This window comes from Chiloscyllium plagiosum, chromosome 6 (genome assembly GCF_004010195.1).
Source record: "Chiloscyllium plagiosum isolate BGI_BamShark_2017 chromosome 6, ASM401019v2, whole genome shotgun sequence".
NCBI lineage: Eukaryota > Metazoa > Chordata > Chondrichthyes > Orectolobiformes > Hemiscylliidae > Chiloscyllium > Chiloscyllium plagiosum.
In genome coordinates, this window is record NC_057715.1 from 68,268,088 (window position 1) to 68,290,420 (window position 22,333).

General features: G+C 39.9%; 1 protein-coding gene across 1 annotated transcript in view; it reads left to right on the forward strand.

Moving 5' to 3' along the window:
• LOC122550671 (cytoplasmic protein NCK2) overlaps nucleotides 1-22,333 on the forward strand; it is an 85,921-nt gene that overhangs the window by 39,451 nt on the left and 24,137 nt on the right. The window contains exon 2 of the mRNA XM_043691757.1: nucleotides 11,971-12,213. Within this exon, the coding sequence (XP_043547692.1) occupies nucleotides 11,988-12,213 (226 nt within the window). The 5' untranslated portion in view covers nucleotides 11,971-11,987. The remainder of the gene's footprint in view (nucleotides 1-11,970; nucleotides 12,214-22,333) is intronic.

A 22,333-nucleotide genomic window follows, 5' to 3' on the forward strand; every position in this document is an offset into this window, starting at 1 on the left:
TACGTTAGTGCCCGGGTGTCCTTGGAGAAGGAGCCACGCGGTGTCGACCAACACCTGGAGTTGTTCAGGGAGAGGTGGGCGCCGCAGGGAGTGGAGTGCATCATTTCTCCCTCCAATTCTATTTTGATTTAGTCCCTACCCTCCCCCTCACTGTTTTGATCACACAGCATTGCCCTTTGATGTGAAGGGCAGTGTTTGTCACTGGCCACCCGGGTGTTTTCCTATCTTCCTGGTGGTGGAAATTGAATAAAGATTGGTGCACTTTGTGTCAAAAAAAAATAGAAAAAAAGAAAAAAAAAATATAAAGGGTGCAGTATGTGGGCATATTACTTTTGCCTGGAAAGAAGGTCCTCCTGCATGAGTAAAAGTGGAAATAAATCATTCTATGATTCTGACCTTAAATTTGTTTCTGGAGTACTTACTACTGTACCGTGGGTTATTTAGGAAGCATTTAATAGCAGAATTACATCTGAGGTTGGACACTGAGTTGCAAGCATGAGTTGTTGAATGCAGATAGTGTGCTCCCTACTGTGGACAGTCAAAGAGTCATGTCTGATACAGTACTCCTGTTTTTCGACATACTTTCAATGCATTTCTATTGGTGAATTTAAGATTGAGTTGTGTCTAGCTTCCCCTGTTTAAATGATGGATTCTGAGTCATGTCCATTGTATTCTGGTGGGGGATGGCGTGGTAAGTCTATTTAAACTGAAGTTGCATGATTTATTTTTGTGAAATATTTGAAAGATTGCAAAAAAAGGTCTAGTGTAAAGTCTGTTAATTTACAGTTACTCAATCAAGCCCATTGGGTTTTACCCAGACATTACTGACATTGCTAGTTTTTATTCCTGTTGTCCTTTTGAATAATTGTTTCAATTTATTCCTTTTTTTATGCTCTGAATGTATTTCTTATTCCATTTGATACTTTCTTCAGCTTCTGTCTCAGTTAGTAGTTTACGTAGGCTATTTTTGATGAGCTTTGAGAACAAGAATGAAAATGTTAAAATTGAAGCATTGCTTTTGTAAATTCACTCATGGGATTGAATGTGTTGCTGGTTTGTGTCAGCATTTATTGCCCATCCATTGTTGCCCTTGCTTTGAACAATTTACAGGGTGTTCAGTGAACTGAACCAAGTTCAAATGAGGGAATGGACATCAGAATTCTGGATGACCTCATGTTTACTGAGGATACATGGGAAGCTACCTGGAGAGTATTGGAAAATGTCAAGTCTAGAGTTAGTAAATGTTTGGATAAGGATATGACTTGAGGCATTGACTGAGTCAGATGATAAGTAAATAGGCAGTCTTAGTGAGGCACACACATGATTGGAACCTTATCCAGGGGTCAAATATGACATTGACTTGCAAACAATCTGAATCGGCCTCAGTTAGTTGCCAGGGAGAAGATAATTCAGTGATTATGAAATAGAGTTTCTGTCTGGGATTGAAGATAAAGGGTAAATGTACTTTTAGTTGACAATGGAATGTGTTATTTAAGGAGGAGAAAAATATGATTCGTTGAGTCTTATCGCTGAATTGGAGCACAGGTAACCAACTACCTGTTCAGGGTTGCAAGTTGCCATCGTAAAACATGATCCTAGATTTTATAAGGGACCATAAGACATAGGAGTGGAAGTAAGCCCATTCGGCCCATCGAGTCCACTCCACCATTCAATCATGGCTGATGGGCATTTCAACTCCACTTACCCGCATTCTCCCCGTAGCCCTTAATTCCTTGTGACATCAAGAATTTATCAATTTCTGCCCTGAAGACATTTAACCATTCCAGGGATCGTCCATGTGAATCTCCGCTGGACACGCTCCAGTGCCAGTATGTCCTTCCTCAGGTGTGGGGAACAAAACTGGACGCAGTACTCCAAATGGGGCCTAACCAGAGCTTTATAAAGTCTCAGTAGCACAATGATATTTTTATATTCCAACCCTCTTGAGATAAATGACAACATTGCATTCGCTTTCTTAATCAACCTGCATGTTCACCTTTAGAGAATCCTCGACTAGCACTCCCAGATCCCTTTGTACTTTGGCTTTATGAATTTTCTCACTGTTTAGAAAGTAGTCGATGCTTGTATTCTTTTTTCCAAAGTGCAAGACCTCGCATTTGCTCACATTGAATTCCATCAGCCATTTCCTGGACCACTCTCTCAAACTGTCTGGATCCTTCTACAGCCTCCCCACTTCCTCAGTGCTACCTGCCTGTCCACCTAACTTCGTATCATCGGCAAACTTCGCTAGAATGCCCCAGTCCCTTCATCCAGATCATTAATATACAATGTGAACAGCTGCGGCCCCAACACTGAACCCTGCGGGGCACCGCTTGTCACCGGCTGCCATTCCAAAAAAGAACCTTTTATCCCAACTCTCTGCCTCCTGTCAGACAGCCAATCCTCAATCCATACCAGTAGCTCACCTCGAACACCATGGGCCCTCACCTTGCTCGGCAGTCTCCCGTGTGGCACCTTATCAAAGGCCTTTTGGAAGTCTAGATAGACCACATCCACTGGGTTTTCCTGGTCTAACCTACTTGTCACCTCTTCAAAGAATTCCAACAAGTTTGTCAGGCACGACCTCCCCTTACTAAATCCATGTTGACTGGTTCTAATCCGACCCTGCTCTTCCAAGAATTTAGAAACCTCATCCTTAATGATGGATTCTAGACTTTTACCAACAACCGATGTTAGGCTAATTGGCCTATAATTTTCCATCTTTTGTCTTGATCCTTTCCTGAACAAGGGGGTTACAACAGCGATCTTCCAATCAGCCTGACTGTGAGCTGCCAGCCTGCAGTGTTGGCGCTGACACTAGTTTTCCTGTGCAGAACTAGGTATTGAAATGAACAAAACATTGAAATGTAGCAATAAAAACAATCTCCTGGCTTATATTTCATTTATTGTCATGTGTTTTCTTTAATTTACCTCTGTTAGAATTCTTTTAAAGCAACTAGTCAGCAAGGTCAACTAAACTAGCCTTGACCCAAAGCAAAGTTGGCCAGATTTCCCTTGATCACAGATGTTTGCAGAAAGTAATTTTAGAAACTCCATGCCAGGAAACAATATTTTAAAATAGAGATTTTAAAATCTTGCACTTAGTGCAGTTCTAGAACTGTTTATGTTGCTGTTTTGCCTCAGTAATCAGTCAGTTTATGGACATGGTGAGGTATTTAGACTATCATGCATTAACACATGATGCAGAATTGGAATTGTGCCTGTTTCTTTAATTATACTAAAAGTAGTTCTCAGTCACTTATCAGTCAAGTCTAATCTTTAAAAAATTATAAATGGACTACTGTTCAATCTGAAGTGCTATTTTATCATTGCATTTTCGCTACTGTAAAACCCATTGGTACTATTCTTCATTGTAATTATTCTTTTATCTGGGACAGGATTTTTTTGAACATCTGATAAGTCAGTAGGTACATGTATCTGATGGTGCTAAGCTTTTCCGTACAGATCAGAAAGGACCCTGTTTCAGTCTCTGTTCTGAGCTGAAATAACTGGTCAAGGTTAGAGAAAACAGAAAGGTAGTAATTGACCTCAATGTCTCAACCTGCTGGCTGGATAATGTTGTGGGGGATAGCTGGTGGTCAGAGTGTTCCTATCAATCAGTCAGCTTTATAGTTTTCTATTTAGAAGTTGTATGTCAGGGTCAACCATCAAGGACAGAAACCGGTTCAGTCCTGATGGCTGTCCTGTTAAGAATTGCACTTGGGTCAGGTACCATGGAATTGTCTGGGGAGCTAAAGACTAGTATGAGTTAGCAACTTAGAAGAGAAAATTAGAAATGCAGGATCTTGTTTGAAGGGGAGGGATTGGAGATTATTATTTTGTCTAAAAATCGCTGGTTTTAAGATCACAAGAAACAGAACAGGAGTAGGCCATTCATGTCCACCTTCCTGCCCTTTTCCTGTATATCCCTACTGATCAAGAATCTATCTATCACAGCTTTAAATTTACACAAGCAATCTGCACCACAGATCTCTGTGGCAAGGAGTTCCAAAGACACTCAATCCTCTGCGTGAAGAAATTCCTCCTCATGTCAGACTAAACTAGGCGCCCCTTTCTTCTGAGACTGTGCTCTCTTCTTCTAGACTCCCATGTGGCAAAAAAAACCTCTCTGAGCAAACTCTCAAATTTTGACTATGAATTTGTTGTATTCTGCAGTATATTTTAAATGCACAAACTATTTACTTGTCAATTTATCTGCTAATTCTAGTTAACTTGAGTGCAAGCTAAGAATGTAGAAATTGGTTATAGATTTTTTGTTTAATCTACTTTTGGTAGCCATTATCTGTAACTCCTTTGGCTTATGCCTTTAACTTGCAGAGACCTAGGAGCTTTTTATGTGCTCATAATTTTCTACCCTTTTCTCACTTGCTGCTTTCGAAGAGCAAGATGATCAGGAATACATAAATATCTGCTTTTGATTATTTTGTATGAAATTTATTTTAAAAGTAAAGGCCCTCCTTGTTTAAATTTATACTTTTTCATGTATTTCAGCCAGCACTTATAAATTGTGTAACATTGCCACCATCATCTTGTGACATAAGTCTGAATTATATCTCAAAGCAATTAATGGTTCCCACAGTACAAAATAACTGCATGGTTTAAATTATGTGCTGTGAAATTCTGAGGCAAAATGTTGCAGATGTAGCATTAGCTTGTACTAAAAGTTGCATTTTTATTGAAGCATTTAATGGAAAACCGGTTCGGGTAAAATATACAGAACAACCTCGATCGTCTGAATGCGATGGGTGGGGAATATTCTAGGAGTTCAGATAACGGATTGTTCGGATAATGGATAGCATTTTTATGGGACCTTGAGATCTTGTTCAGATAATTGATGTTCGGATTATCGAGTTTGTTCTGTACATGATAAACCTGACAATTGTTCTTTAAGTGACTATAATTTCTCCCATTAAGTGCCCTTTGTTTTCAGATGAATGTACATTTGATACATTTATTGTTAAGTAATGTTTTCATTCTTGATCTGAAAATGTGTTGCTGGAACAGCGCAGCAGGTCAGGCAGCATCCAGGGAACAGGAGAATCGACGTTTCGGGCATAAGCCCTTCTTCAGGAATGAGGAAAGTGTGTCCAGCAGGCTAAGATAAAGGGTAAGGAGACTCCTCCCTACCCTTTATCTTAGCCTGCTGGACACACTTTCCTCATTCCTGAAGAAGGGCTTATGCCCGAAACGTCGATTCTCCTGTTCCCTGGATGCTGCCTGACCTGCAGCGCTGTTCCAGCAACACATTTTCAGCTCTGATCTCCAGCATCTGCAGACCTCACTTTCTCCTCAAAGATTTTCATTCTTGATATCTCGCAGAAGTCACAATTATATTAAAATATATGAAGTGAGTTAATTTCTTCAAAACTAATAATATGTGTCCAAATGATCAAACAGTAGATTGGCCATGGCGCTTCACTAAGTTTCTGTGGAGAACACCATGTACTAGATGCATTTGTAAAGTCAAGAAGAAATTTTTCTGTTAAAGAAGATAAGTGCATTTTCCAATGAATGAATGAATCAGAACTTGATTAATTTACTCAGTTTGATTTTGCTGCTCTTGTAGCTAAGTATTAATAACATATAGTCAAAAGTTTGGGACTCTTATTAGAAAGACAGATGTTCCCAAGCATTTTTTCTACTGGGACCCTATTTCAAAGCTGGAAAATTGTCATGATCCTTCAATAAGAACTGTAAGAGTGTAGAAAGGGTGGGTGCAGCAGGGGAAGCAGTCGGACCTGTAAGAGTGTAGTGTTGGGAGGGGGAGGAGATCTTCAACAGCAGGGTTGAATGAGGAGCGAGAGTGGTAAATTTTGCTTTTGTGGTTTTTATTAGTGTGTCAAGTCCACATGTGCTGAAAAAGGCTGGCCGTGAGGTTTTGTTTAAAAATGTGTTGCTGGAAAAGCGCATCAGGTCAGGCAGCATCAAAGGAACAGGAGAATCGATGTTTTGGGCATAAGCTCTTCTTCAGGAATCAATTCAGGAATTGAGGTTGTGTTGTTTGACTCACATCCACAGTTTGAACGGTGAGTTAGAATTAAAATAGAAACTTCTCAAAATAGGGCTCTGGTCTTCATGTGTGATTTATAAGGTGAAATTTTGGAGTAATGTGTCCATAGGCAGCAATAGCCAAACTCCTACCATCTCTCCCCTGCTCTCATAGGTTCTCCTCTCCCCTCACTCATTGGGCTGTGACAATTTTCCAGCCTTGAAATAGTGTCATAGGGGGAGAAAGTTGAGGAAGCAAAATTTCTTTGCAACTGTTAAACTTGATCAGAGTTCCATAACAGCTACTGATGCCTCTGAGCTCCTGACCTCCTCAAGAAATAGGAGCAGTCATCGTCTCTCCAATCCTTGAACCTTTCCAGCCATTCTGTTAGATCTTGGCTAATCTGCCCCATGCTTCAACCCCACCTTGATGCCTGATCTCCATAATTTCCAATCCTCAACATTTCAAAAATCTATCTACTTCCTCTTGAAATACTTTCAATAATCTAACCTCATTCCTCTCTGGGGTAGAACATTCCAGACATTCATGGCTGTGAGGAAAAGAAAATTCCTTTGCATCTCTGTTTTAACTAAATGTTCCTTATTCTGAGAATGTGCTGCCTAATTTGAGATTCCCCCACTAGTGGAAACCTCTTAACATCTACTCAGTCAAACCCCCTCAAAATCTTGCATGTTTCCATAAGATTGCATTTCAACATCATTTGTAGGGAGATTTGAACCCATGGCCCTAGAGTTTTAGCCTTTGTGAAATCTTGAGACAGCTAATGCTCTTTGGTACATAGAGACTAAAATTATCGTTTAATTGCAAGTTAAAAATAACTTTACTCCACCGTTTTACACACCTTAAAGGCTAGTTGTATTTTCATTTTATTTGTTCACTGAAGACATGCCTAGAGCATGCTTTGGATCCACATACAGGGCAGATGTTCTCTCTTAAGTTCTAAGGTCCAGAATGGATTTTGAGTTTTCTGTCTAAAGGTGACCAAAGTAAATTACCTATCAATGATAAACCTGCTATGTTGCATTGAACTTGGACATTCAGAGCATAATTGTTGCTAGCATGTCACAGACTGGTTTGTGTTAGTCCCTGCACACTAAAAATAGATAACTGGTAACGGCTGCTGGGAAAAGGAATTAGAATATGCACTCACACATCCAAGTGCATTGCTTGTGTAGGTTCCAGACAGAAGCTTCTGTGGCTGAAGCCCTGCATCTGAAAGTGTTGATGTGTGACATGTATCTATCTTGCAATCAGAAGGAGGAAAGCTCCTGACTTGTGTTTAATTATGCAGAACCTCATTTTGCTTATTAGAAGTTCAAACATCTTTCAAAGTTAAAGGCAGAAGAGATAATTAGCATCTTGTCATGATTGAACTGACTCCAAGATTTCAAATGTCTGGTGTTAGATGTTTGGACCAAGGCAACCTTCTATAGTAGACTTTGTAATCTAAAGTAATCTAAAGAGCTGAGTGAGGCAGAGTGACAATGATGCAGACCATTTCTGATTCATCAGTTAGTCTGGCTTACTGACAGAAGCTGGCTCTGGAGGCTGGAACTTTTTCCTCATTTCTACATTTGGCTTTTTAACCTGTGCCATGAAAAAAATCTAGTAATTCTGGTTAGACAACAAACAGACAGTCTACTTGGGCTCTGCAGTCAGACTGTGTATTTCCTGATTAAACTTCAGCAAGATAGTTACTCTGCGGGAGTCCAGAACTAGAGAACATAGGTTTAGGGTGAGAGGGGAAAAATTTAAAAGGGACCTAAGGGGCAACTTTTCCACGCAGAGGGTGGTGCAGAATGAGTGGAATGGTGTATATGAAATGAGCTCCCAGAGGAAGTGGTGGAGACTGATATAATTACATTTGAAAGGCCTCCGGATAGGTATATGAATAGGAAGGGTTTAAAGGGGTATGGGCGAAGTGCTGGCAAATAGCAGTAGATTAGGATATCTGGTCGGCATGGATGAGTTAGACTGAAGGGGCTGTTCCATAATATACATCTCTACAACATTATGACTGTATGACTTGGAGATCATAGGCTTTGACTCTGTGAATCTGTCCTGAACTGTGTGGATTTAGATAAATGAATAAAGTCCTGCAGAGAATGGTGTGTAGGGTGAAAAGTAATACATTTTTCAACTGTTTCGGAATGATAGAAGTGGGGGCAAGAGAGGAGGGGAAGTGGTGTCCTTGATAAGGGATAACATTATGGCTGTACTTAGGGAGGATACTCCTGGAATATGTCAGGGAGGTTATTTGGGTGAAACTGAGAAATAAGGAAGAGATAATTACCTTATCGGGATTGTAATATAGAACCCTAAATAGTCAGTGGGAAATTGAGAAACAAATTTGTATGGAGATCTCAGTTATCTGTAAGAATAATAGAGTGGTAATGGTCGGGATTTTAACTTTCTGGGACTGCCATAGTGTTGAAGGTTTAGGTGGAGAGGAACTTAAGTGTGTGTGGTCATAGGCTAATAAATGCACTGTCTCACTCATTGCTTGTTTATATTGTTTCACACACTTTCAGTAACCCTGAATGTCAGAAGTAATGTAGGAATTGCAGAAATACAATAGTAATTGCAGTTGATTTTAAAGCATTTTGAGACATTCAGCAGTTATGAAAGGCAATGTTTAAATGCAAGTCTTTCTTTCTATTATTTATATATCCATCATTCTAATTCATGTTATCTAATTTTATTCAGACCCATGTTATTTTTTAAAGTTAGGAATCAAGATAATAGGCTAAGGCACATATTGTGGTACATCATTAGAGACGGCACGGTGGCTCAATGGTTAGCACTGCTGCCTCACAGCGCCAGAGACCCGGGTTCAATTCCTGCCTCGGGCAACGGTCCGTGTGGAGTTTGCACATTCTCCCCGTGTCTGCGTGGGTTTCCTCCGGGTGCTCCAGTTTCCTCCCACAGTCGAAAGATGTGCAGGCTAGGTGAATTGGCCATGCTAAATTGCTGGTAGTGTTAGGTGGATTAGTCAGGGGTAAATATAGGGGGGTGGGTTTCTCTTCGGAGGGTTGGTGTGGACTTGTTGGGCTAAAGGGCCTGTTTCCACACTGTAGGTAATTTAATCTAATCAAGTTTGAAAAGAATGGAAAAAAGTAAACAGCAAAGTGAAGGATATTAAGCCAAGCTTGTATTTTAAAAGCCAGACGATTCTAGGAGAATTAAATGACTTGAGGCATTCTTTTCATTGCTGAATTGTGTTTGTAAAACCCCCTTGCAGAAAGAAATTGGTCTATTTGATAGAATTAAACTGATTTTGGTATATTTGTGGCACTTTACATTTATAGACCGTATTTAAAACAGAGAAATCCCAAAAGTAAACTATAAAAATGGATGCTAAGCTGAAGTAGTCATGACCAAATACTTGGCTGAAAATGTTGGGTTTAAGCAGCAACTTAATTGAGGAGGTCAGTAACTGAGGGTTTTTAAGAAGAAAGTTTCTTAAAATGCATTTTGAACTGGTGGGACAAAGGGAGAGCAGGAAGGATGAGCAAGAAGTCCGAGCTAGAGAAACAAAATTCTGAGGTGTTATCGGGCATCAGAGGTGGTAGACGTAGGAACAAGTGAAACCATGAGAAGAACAAACAAAAATGCTTCTGAAGCTCATTAGGTCTGGCATCATCTGTGGAGAGATAAACAGAGTTGATATTTTGAATACAGTGTAATTCTTCTTCAGTCCTGCTGAGTTTCTTCTTATTGTCTGATGTTTTTGGATGATGTCAAGAAGGATGTGTTGCATAAAATGTTTTATTATAAGAACTGTGTATGTTGGGTTTCAGTCTGGAAGGAATTCTTAAAATTTTCTTGCTTTGGTTTGGACTTTTAAGAAACTGGTGAACGGGGAAGAGGTGACAGAAAAGGAAATAAGGTTTGAAAAAAAGATTGAGGAAAATGGAAATGCTTGTCTTCAGTATTCATTTTCTGAGCTGTTTGTGTGTATAAATATTACTTACACTCAGTGAGATAAAAAAAAAAGTCATTTTTTTAATGGAGTCAGAAACATGGTTTATGGCAAATCTAAATAAAGTGAACTGAAACACTAGGCTCTATGGCATGATAAAAATGATGGAAACTATTGAGGGTATTAGTATATTCAGGTGGAGGAAGGAAGGAAAATGAGAATATGTAATTTGACATCATGCTGCTCTTTTCAATGCTTAAAATAAAAATTTATAACATCAGTTTAATTAGTTTTACAAAATAGCGAACACTGGCCTATCAACAAAATCTAACGTGCTTGATTTTTTAAGATACTTGAATGTATTTGAAAATAGTAGAAAGGTAACTGAATGTTTCCTTAATGACTGATAATATTGAAGTAAATATTTATTTACTTTTGAAGTTGATTTGAGATAGGTTGATTGTTTATGGATTGCTTTATGAAAGATTGTGGTGTAGTTCAGGTATTTTTAAAAATAATGCCGGCAGGATGTCTTTCTTTTAATATCCAAAAGCCAAAGTGTGTCAGTGCGCAAGGTTCGTGCGCATCTGTAATGTGACTCCAGCTTTTAGAAGTTATTGGAGTGACTTGTGCATGGTGTAAGGTCTGACGACTGTACTGTCACGCTGCCCTTATTGTTATGTCTTGCTTTGAACAGTACCTTATTAAATCACAGAATGATTACAGCAGAAAAGGAACCCATTGCGTTCATTGAACCTGTGCCAACCCTCTGCCAGCCCTTGTTCCTCTCATCTGCCCTGCAAGGTTTTTCCTTTAATCTGTTCATCTAATTTCCTTTGAAAGCCAAAATTAAATCTGCCTCTATCATCCTTTTGGGAACCTCATTCCAGATTGTAATCCTTTGCTACATAATTAAAATTTTCCTTGCCTCACCTTTGATTCTTTGTTAATCATTTCAAAGCTGCAATCCTCTGATTTTTTAGCCGTTTTTGTCAATGGGAGCAATTTCCCTATATCTGCTTTGTCTAGCCACAAATGATTGTCTAGCCTCCATCAAATCATAGCTCACTCTTCTTTGATGTGAATAACTCTGGCAGTCTATCCTCATGACTGATGTCCATTATCCCTAACACAATGATGTTTTCTTCTTCATCTCTAACATCTTCCTGTGTTTTTTAAAGCCTGGTGCCCAGGATTGGACAAATCATTCCAGTTTAAGCTGAATCACTTTTTTTAGCATTCCTCATTATTTCTTTGCTATTGTACTCTAAAGTCCAGAATTCTGTGGTTCATTCTTACGTTTTCTCAACTTCCATGCTACCTTAAGCAATTTGCTCAATGGAAGTGCCAGCTCTAGTTGTTATCCTGTACCACAGGACAGTGGATGGTGGATTTTAAAATATGATTTTACCATTAATATTGTATAAAGTATTGGCCACAACCATAGTCAATCTGTGTACTGCACATGCCACCCTATATAGAATCATTCCGTCACCAAATTGTGTAACAGTAGTATTTCCTTTAGATTGGAATTGGATATTCATTTTCTCTTTTTTTAATCTCTTTTAGCCTTTCAGAAGAAGGGGTTGGAAAAACCATTTAATCAGATCAGACTCAATATACGTTAAATTGTTTTATTTTCAAACTGGTTAAATTTTGAGGAAACTTGCTTAGTTAATCAGTGTAACTTTGAGCTGTACAATGTTTAAAAAGTAGTGCAAACTCCTTGCATTTCACTGAGTTGCATTAAAATAGTGAAAAACCAGATTCAAGATTAGATCAGTGCTTTTGTTTTGATGTGAGGTTTAATGTTCGTTTTTTTCACAACAATAGTCCAAAAGACAGTGTTGAGAAAAGAGTTCTTAAAAAACGATTTTTTTATTTCCATTCTGTATTATTTGAAAAGCAGAGGAGTAGTTATTGGCTAGAACATGGATTCTCAATATTGAATTGGCAAAGGTGAGATTTTGTGTTGAATGATGCATTGTTTAATGTTAAACTATGTTGTCTCTGACAGGAAGGACTCCATGAAAAATGACCGAAGAAGTTATTGTAATAGCAAAGTGGGATTACACAGCACAGCAGGATCAAGAACTTGACATCAAGAAAAATGAGCGATTGTGGCTGCTTGATGACTCTAAAACTTGGTGGAGAGTAAGAAACACATCAAACAAAACTGGATATGTTCCATCAAACTATGTAGAAAGGAAAAACAGCTTAAAGAAAGGGTCACTTGTAAAGAACATCAAAGATACATTAGGCAAGTATAAAATCTTAAATTAAGGATTCATTAACCCGATCAATCAGAATATTTCTCCACTCTGATCCCCAAAGAATTGTGGATCTGACCCAAACAGCCTCATTGATATGATCCTCAATTTTTTGAAATTAAACTTTTCAAGTATTGATGGAGTAATGGAACAAACATGCCTTTCCTTTACTAATAGAATGAATTTCGATAACAATTGCAGGCTGCATCTCCCAATAACCAAACAAGAATGATTTTCAATTTAGTCTTTTCCCCCTAACTTTATTAGACTTACCCTATTACAAATATCATCCAAAAAAAAGACTTGTATTCATTGTGTGATTTCAGTGCATCACAAAGCACTTCAAATTCAATTCAACACTTTTGACACCACTGTTGTAATGCAGAGAGTGCAACAGTCAATTTGCAAGCGGTAAGCTTCTGTAAACAGTAATGTGTAATCATGACCAGATCAATTATTTTGACTATATTATTGAATGAAGGATAAATACTGCCCAAAGGTTTTAGAAGAACATCCCCTTGTCATCTTGAGGATCCATCAGAGAGGGCAGCTACTACTTGAGGTTCACACCTCATTCTGGAGACAGCACTTCCAATAGTGCAGCGTTCCCTCACCATTGCATTGCAGAGTTAGCCTCAATTAATTATTCAAGTCTCTTGAAGTGAGTCTTGAATTCCTGACCTTCTAGCTCAGTTTGCCATTGAGCCACAGTTGACAATTTTTAACATGAGGTATAATTGCTTATCAAAAATACATTGCTGAAAGAATAACATTCAGTGTATTTATTTAGCTCATTTGCTGATGAAGCCCTTAACCATGCATTTGTTACATCTGGATGTCTACTCAAATTTACAGCTGGCTGATCTCCCACATTCAATTATACACTGTTCTATTGAGCCTGCAAAGTTCTCCTTACTAATATCTGGGAACGAGTGCCAAAATTGTGATAGTCATCTAAGTCTAGAGGAGCAATTGTCTGACATCATAATATTCTCAGAATCAAGCCTTAGAAACAATGTCCCAGACAGCAACATTACCATCCCTGCGTTCACTCTTTTCCACTAGTAGTACAGACCCAGGTGGAGTGTCTGCACAGTGGTATGCAGTTGAGAAGAAGTTACTCTAGGAGTCTTCAACATTGACTCCAGATCCCATGACGTTTTGTGGTGCCATCTGCTACATGGAAACTTCCTGCACGTAAACGCTCGGCTTGGTGAATCAGTAGTCCTTCATGTTGCACATCATTTGAGGAGGCACCAAGAATGGCAGTTGTGGCAAATGTACTCTGGGTGGGGTATTTCAATATCCATCACTAGCAATAGCTTAGTAGCACTACTACTAGCCAAGCTGGCTTTGGCCTAAAGGGTATAGCTACTAAAATGGGTCGTTAGCAGATGGTGAAGGAACAACATATTTGCTCTCATTCCCCTCAGTCTGCTTGCACCAGGTGTATCTGTGTATGACAGTATTGATAAGAGTGCTCACTGCACAGTCCTTGTGGAGACAAAATCCTATTGTTATATACCTCCAATGACTTGTGTAATTAGAGTTGACTGGTGGTGAGTTGAAATTTAGGTGTTAAAATTTGCCTCTGGTGAGGGGCAAAATTGAGAAAACACAGCCTTCGTGGTGATCTTGGCCAAAGTGAGAATTGTATTAACCCATGCTGTTGATGTAGTGATTCTACATCACAAACCAGTTGTCCAGCCAACTAAACTCACTGACCCCATCACTGTACAAATGGGATAGATTTAGAAAAGGTTCAGCAAGTGAAAACTGAGGCATCGTAGGTCAGCAGCATCAGACTTGTAATCCAACATAATCTGTAACCTAATGGCACAGCATATCCTGCACTCTACCATTAATATCAAGTTTAGGATCAACCCTGGTTCGGTGAAGAGTGTAGGAGAATATTCCAAGAGCAGAACCAGTCACCCAGAAGTAATGTCAGCCTTGTGAAGCTACAAAATAGAACTATTAGTATATCAAATAGTGTTAGTAGCAACTAATAAACAGACCTAAGTGATTGCATGACCAACAGATCAACTGCTGTCCTGCCACCTACAGTTGTGAATGCTGGTAGTCAACTAAACAACACACTAGAGGAAGAGGCTACACAATTATATCTATTCCCAATAATGATGGAGCCTTTCACATCAGGGCAAAAGATAAGGCTGGTGCATTTGCGACAATCTTAAACCATAAGTACCAAGTGAATGATCCATCTCTGTCTTTTGCAGAAGTCCCCAACATCACAGATGTCAATTCAGTCAATTCAGTTCACTCCATGTGATATCAAGAAATGGCTGGAGGCACAGGATATTGCAAGATTTTGGGCCGTGACAACATTTCCAGTACTAGTTCTGAAAGCATCAGGTTTAGAACTTGCCATACCCCTAGCCAAGCTATTTCCAAGAATGGAAAATTGCTTAGATATATACTGTATACAAAAATAGGACAATGCAACCTGGCTGAATCTCCACAATCAGTATTTTGGGTATTGCCATTGACCAGATATGAGCTGGTCGAGCTAGATTAATACAATGGCTACTAGAGCATGTCAGAGGCTAGGAATCCTGCAACAGTAAACTTACCTCCCATTTTCCGAAAGCCTGTCCACCATCTAACAAGACACAAGTCGGGAGTATGATGGAATACTTTCACTTGCCTGGGTGATTGACATCCACTAAGATTCACTCACTTCACCACTGACACTCAGTAGCAGGAGTGTGAATCTTCCACAAAGTGCAGTGCAGACATTTGCAAAGCTCATGAACTGAACCATATATATAGAAAAGGGCAACAGTAATATAAAAACATCACCACTTGCAAGTTCCTCTCCAAGAATCTCCCACACTGACTTGGAAATGTACTGCTGTTTCTTCAGTGTCACAAAGTCAAAATACTCCCTCCTTAACAACACGGTGACTGAACATACATCATATGAATTTTAACAGTTCTAGAAAATAGAAATGTGTCTACGTAGCAGCACCCCGATTCTTTGTCACTCCTCAATTAATTCTCTTATCCATTCCTTCATCTGCTACACATACTATTATGTAATGCACAAAATGTATTGCAGATGCAGCTTAAAGATCTGAACAATATTAGATTCCATTGATTGTGTACAGGAATGTTAATACAAATACAGTTTTTCATAACAATTGTGGAGATCAACGGTTTTTCTTTTGGTTTATGTACTAAATTGCTGCAAAGAAAATGAAAGAATTTAACATTATAATTTAACATTTTAATTGGTAAGGACAAATCTTGAAGGGACAAGCTACCTGCACAAATTGTATAATGTTTTTTGTAATGGCATATAGTATGAAGTTGTCCCAATTGCAAATGGTATGGCTTTTGTTTCAAGTGTAATGGAGTATATGTAAAAGGAAATCTTGCAGCAATTGTATGGGGCTGTAGTGAGACCATACTTGGTTTAACAGTTTTTGATTTTACTTGGATGTGGTATAGCAATAAATCAGTTTGTGGGTTGAGGTTGTCACTGACAAGAGGATGAGTAAATTGTGTCAGTATTCTCTGCAGTTTATAAGAATAAAAGATGATTTTGTTGAAACATTCTGAAATAGACTTGATGGAGTAGATAGTACAAAGTTCCCGGCTGGGGAAACTAGGACAAACGGACACAAAATGGAAAGATGTGAAACTTGAAAGGGTTCAGAAAAGATTTAAAAGGATGTATTTGGATGGGTATATGAATAGGAAGGGTTTGGAGGGATATGGGGCACGTGCTGGCAGGCGGGATTAAATTGGGTTGGGATATCTGGTCGGCATGGACAGGTTGGACTGAAGGGTCTGTTTCCATGCTGTACATCTCTATGACTCTCTGAACTGGAATGGGGGATCTGAATCTTTGGCAATCTCTCACCTGGAGATTGTGCTGCTGTTTCATTGAGTATGATTATTCAGGAATTTTTGAAAATTCTTTTATTGGATTTGGCCATTGTTGGATGGGCTTACATTTGTAGCCCATTGTGAATTTTCCTTGAGCTGCTAGTACTTTGAACCAATGATACCAAAGAGAAAGTGATATATTTCTGAGTCTAGATGATGAGATTGTTGGATGGGCTTACATTTGTAGCCCATTGTGAATTTTCCTTGAGAATGTGGTAGCGAGCTGCTAGTACTTTGAACCAATGATACCAAAGAGAAAGTGATATATTTCTAAGTCTAGATGATGAGTGGCTTGGAGAAGCACACATGCAGGTGGTAATTTTCCATGTACCTGTTCCCCTTGTCCTTCTAGATGATGAAGATGCTCTCGTTTAGGGGCATGGACAGGGTGAATAGAAAGCAGCTGTTCCACTTAGTTGAAGAGTCAATATCAAGGAAATATGGTTAAAGTGAAAGGCAGGCAGATTAGTGGATATTTGAGGAAAAACATTTTCACCCAGAAGGTGGTGGGAGTCTGGAATGCACCATCTGGGAGGGTGACTGATACTCAAATTTCCAAATCTTTACAAAGTACTTGGATGAGTGTCATAGCATTCAAAGCTGGGAGCCTAGTTTGGCAAAATAAATCTCCAATAAGTAGTGCATTTTTTTTGTGTAGTTGAGACCTGTTGGGCCAAAGTGTCTCTGCTGTACTATATGATTCTATGGTAGTGGGATTGGAAGTTGTGTCTGCAGAGCCTTTGTGATTTTTTTGCAGGGCATCTCATAGATGGTACACATTACTGCTACTGAATGTCAGTGGTAGATGGAGCAAATGTTTATGGATGTGCAGTCAGCCAAGCAGACTGCTTTGTTCTATATGGTGTTAAGCTTCTTGAGCATTTTCAGAGCTTCATTCATCCTGGCAATTGGGTGTTTTCTATGTCACTTCTGACTTGTGCCTTGTAGTGGTTAGAATTTGGGAAGTCAGTAGGTGAGTTACTCGTTGCAGAATTCTTAGCCTCTGACCTGCTTTTGTAACCTTAATATTTATGTAGCTAGTTCAATTGTTTCTGATCAATGGTAGCCGACAGAATGTTGATCGAGAACAGTTCCGTTATTGTAACGCTGCTGAATCTCGAGGTGAGGTGGTTAAATTCTCTCATTGGAGATGGACATTGTCTGGTACTTGTGTTGTTTCCACTTGCCCCTCAAATCAGGGATTGTCTGTTTAGATTGTAAATGTAATACCATTATTTAAGAAAATCGAAATGACCATTCAGAAAGTCACATTTTTCTTTTAAAGATTTTTAGAAATAAATTCATCAGATATGGACATCACTGGCTGGCTAAGATTTATCATTCATCCCCCAACTGCCCTTACGAAGGAGATTGTTTAAGCAATTTTCTCCCACTTACCTATTGTTTCCATAAAAGTATGACACTTGATTTAAATGGGAAATGATGTACATACATAAATAACTGAGCCAAAGAAACATGTGAGGCTGACAGGGGATGGTGTGAAATGTACTGAATCTGTAATAACTGACATGAAGTTTGCTTGCAGAGAACTAAATTAAGTGATCTTTAATTCCTCTGGTCTGGCTATTTTGATTCCAAATTCTGTAACATGATTAATGTGATGTAACTGTGCTATTGCTACAGGAAATGGTCAAACAAAAGCCTGCACAATGATGTTCTAGATGAGACTAACCTAATCAAATTAACAGTTACAGCTGTTAAATTTATAATGAGCATGCCATATGGGCTGGATGCCCCAAAAGTACTAAATAATTGAGGGCAAATGCGGGAGAGGAAATAAATATAATGACTATCAGCACAGGAAACATTCTAAGTAAATTAATGATGCTGGCCCTACTCAAGAGTAATCTGTCTGGGTACTTGTCATGGTTCTGGGTGTACTCCAGGAGTAATCTCTCTGGAGCTGGTCCTGCTCTGAGTGTACAATGGGAGCCTGTCTGGACTCCAAGTCTGCTCCAAAAGTGGTACACCTGGGGCGAGCCCTGCTCTGCGAGCCAACTGTCAGTGCTGGTCCTGCTGTGGGGTAGATGGCTGTTAGTGTGACTGGAGCCCTGTGTACAGTGTACTCCTCCCCTTTGTTTTACTGTGGTATTCATAAATGATGAAGATGAGATTATGGAGTCAGCGGCGGGGGGAGGGCGAGATAAATATACGGATACACAAAGATTGACCAGCCAGTGGTTGACAGTGAGGAAGATGATGTTGGATAACAGGAGGATATTGATGGATTGGACAGATGGGCGGATCAGTGGCAAATGGATATTAACCCTGATAAATGAGGTGATGCACTTTGGAAGGAAGACTAAGACACAGGAGTATTCAATAAATGATAGGACATAAGAAGCTCAGAGGAACAGGGATCTTGGGGTCTTGTCCACTGATCCCTGAAGATGGCAGGATAGGTTGTAGAGTCATAGAGATGCACAGCACGGAAACAGACCCTTTGGACTAACTCATCCATGCTGACCAGATAGCCTAACCTAATCTAGTCCTATTTGCCAGCACTTGGCCCAAATCCCTCTAAACTATTGCGTTTCGTGTACCCATCCAAATGCCTTTTAAATGTAATTGTACCAGCCTGTAATTCATACTCTTTCCATATGTGCACCACCTTCTGCATGAAAAAAATTGCCCCTTACATTGTGAGGTTCACTTCTTCAGATTTTTACATGCTTGATGCAACTGTAGTACGCCAATTTCTCTGAACAGCCATGATTTATTTTAGCAAGTACAAGCTTTGGTGGGATCACTTAACGCTCTTTGCGAAGCTTGCGGAGCGTGTCAAGTCAGGCTTTCTGAACAAGGGAACCGTCCTCCCTTTATACAGGTTTTATATTAGTTATGTACGCAAGACACAATCCCCTGCTATTTCCCCCATAGTCAAATGCCACCCAAAAACAATGTAATGTGATTAGGTTATTCCTTGAGACAGTGTGTGACCCAATGGGCAACATTTCCAGGGGACTAGGTAAGTAGAGTCAGACTTGGATCAGGTTGTGGAGGGGCGGGTGGTAGTTCGAAGTGGTGCGTTACCTGTGAATGGAGAAATATTTTTAGAGATGATGTTAGCTGCTGAAAGTGTCTTTGCATTTCCTCTCTCTTTCCCTTCTTGCCAAGGTGGGTATCAGTATGAAGACAGTCAACAAGCATTGATAACAAAGCATTAGGTTTGGCCAACGAGTGATCCAGATCAAAAAAGAGAAAATGCTGGAAAATCTCAGCAAGTCTGGCAGCATCTGTAAGGAGAGAAAAGAGCTAACTGACAAAGGGTCAGTTAGACTGGAAACGTCAGCTCTTTTCTCTCCTTACAGATGCTGCCAGACTTGCTGAGATTTTCCAGCATTTTCTCTTTTTTGGTTTCAGATTCCAGCATCCACAGTAATTTGCTTTTATGGAGTGAGGCACAGTGCGAACACCCATGCATCTTCATATTTGTTTTTCTGGATCAAGGGTGTCCCCCTCTAAACGCTGCAAAGTGACCATGTCTGGTATGCCCGTTGAGACAGGTGATCAATTTAGCGCCTGCCGGTTCAGAGAGGACACCATTGAATTACAGACTGTTGTCGCATCTTTAGCAGCCCGATCAGCTCTGGCATTGCCAGTGCTGATGTCCGTATTGTCTATGACATGGGCAACACATTTGATTATAGCCAGTTGCTTGGGGAGGAGGATGGCTTTTAGGAGATTTTGGGCAGAGTGAGTTCTGAACAAATCTGCGTTGTGACCATAGCTGGTCATCAGTGTCATTATTTTGAAACATTATTGGCAGACCAGACATGTTAGGAGGTACCTCCGTTTTATTCCCACCTGATAGTCCGGCTTGACGTTTCAACCTTGAGCCTTTTCTTTTTACCTCCCCTTTCTCAATGTTTCCTGTTTTTCTCTGCTCATATCGTACTCCTCACACTGACTGTTCAGCACCTCCCAAGACTTAGGGTTTTCCTCATGATCACACACATGAAACCCTCTTTGATGTACGCTATTCTCCCAGCTGGCCTGTTTCAATTTATTCATTATTTCCTCAGCAATCTTTCTCCACGTGGATATTAAAGTTTTCCATTTAGTCCCCATATTACGTTTCCAAATTGCCTCCTCTGCTTTTAAACATTTATCTATGGCTCAAGTTCCTCCTATCAGCCAAATTTCATTTCCCATTTTTAAAAATTTAAGCATCCTGACAGATGTCTGAACCATTCCTCATTTTGGGGGTCAGCCTGACATAACCGATGCAAATGGGTTCTAAGACCTGACTTATCCAACATCTGTCTCATTTTTTTAAAAGTCTCAACTTCCTAACTTATCTCTATATACTAGTTCGGTGTCCTCAGTCTCCACACCCACTTCAGGGTCCTGACTTTCGCGTGGAGGATTTCCTCTTTCTTACCGGTCTAAGGCAGGGTGATTGAGGCAGACAGTAGTTATCCTTTATCTTATGTACTATGTTCTGGGGCCTCAATTCCTTCTATTAGAATTCTACGGGAACTCCAGCCTCCCTTTCCAAGAACTTTTATCTCTGAGGACTCTAACCTCAGAATTCCAGGGGGATTCAAACCTCCCTAGGACAAACTTGTCGGTGTACAAGTGCATAAGTTATCTCAGAAATTCCATCACTACAAAATCCTAGGGGATGAGAGGTCGACTGAGTGATAGGTTAGTGAGAGAGACCAAGGTAAATTCTTATCTAATGGGCCCATCGTCTCACATTACTATCATACAAGTGATTACTTACTCAGTCCGCCAAGAAGTTCCATATATATTGGAATCCCATCCTCGATGCCAAATATAGGGTTCCCTTCTTGAGATTCTTCACGCTTGATGCAACTGCAATATACCAATTTCTGTGAACAGCCAAGGTATATTTCAGCAAGTACAAGCTTTTGGAGGATCACTTAATGCTCTTTGCGATGCTTGCGAGGTTCTCTGAACAAGGGAACTGTCCTCCCTTTTTATACATCGCAGTCGGTCATACATGCAAGACACAACCCCCTGCCACTCCCCCATAGTCACATGCCACCTAAAAACAAAGTAAAGTGATTATGTCCAGAAACAAATCTAATGTATGATTAAGTTATTCCTTAAAACTGTATGAGATTAGGTTATTCCTTAAAACAGTAGTTACAGAGTATGATTAGATTGTCACATCCTGCCTGTAAGACAGAACATCACCCACCCTACTCAAACCCGGGGCATCAAATTTCTTACATGTCAACAGACCAAATTAACCTTTTAACATCTCCAGGTCCCTTTCAAATCTTTCCCCTTTCAGCCTAAACCTATGTCCTCGAGTTCTGGACTCCCCCACCCCAAGGAAAAGACCTTGTCTATTTATCCTATCCATGCCCCTCATGATTTTTTTTAAACCTCTATAAGGTCACCCCTCGGCCTCCAACGATCCAGGGAAAACAGCCCCAGTCTATTCAGCCTCTCCCTGTAGCTTAAATCCTCCAACTCTGGCAATATCCTCGTAAATCTTTTCTGAACCCTTTCAGGTTTGACACCATCCTTCTGATAGGAAGGAGACCAGAATTGCACTATTCCAAAAGTGGCCTAATCAATGTCCTTACAGTTGCAACATGACCTCCCAACTCCTATACTCAATGTTCTGACCAATAAAGGAAAGCACATCAAACACCTTCACTATCCTATCTATCTGCGACTCCACTTTCAAAGTGCTATGAACCCAAATGCCAAGTTCTCTTTGTTCAGCAACAGTCCCCGTAGTTTACCACTAAGTATATAAGTCCTGCTCTGAAAAGTAACTCTCCACCACCACCCTCTGTCTTCTACCTTCTAACCGGTTCTGCATCCAAATGGCTAGTTCTCCCTGTATTCCATGAGATCTAAACTTGCTAACCAGACTACCATAAGGAACTTTGTCGAACGCTTAGTGAAGTCCATATAGACCACGTCCACGCCTCTATCCTCATAAATCCTCTTTGTTACTTCAAATAACTCAATTAAGTTCATGAGACATGGTTTCCCTCACACACAATCATGCAGACTAACCCTAATCAGTCCTTGCCTTTCCAAATACATGTAAATCCGGTCACTCAGGATTTCCTCCAACAACTTGCCCACCATCGATGTCAGGCTCATCAGTCGATAGTTCCCTAGCTTTTCCTTGCCACCTTTCTTAAGTTTGCCGACCTCCAGTATTTTGGCACCTCACCTGTG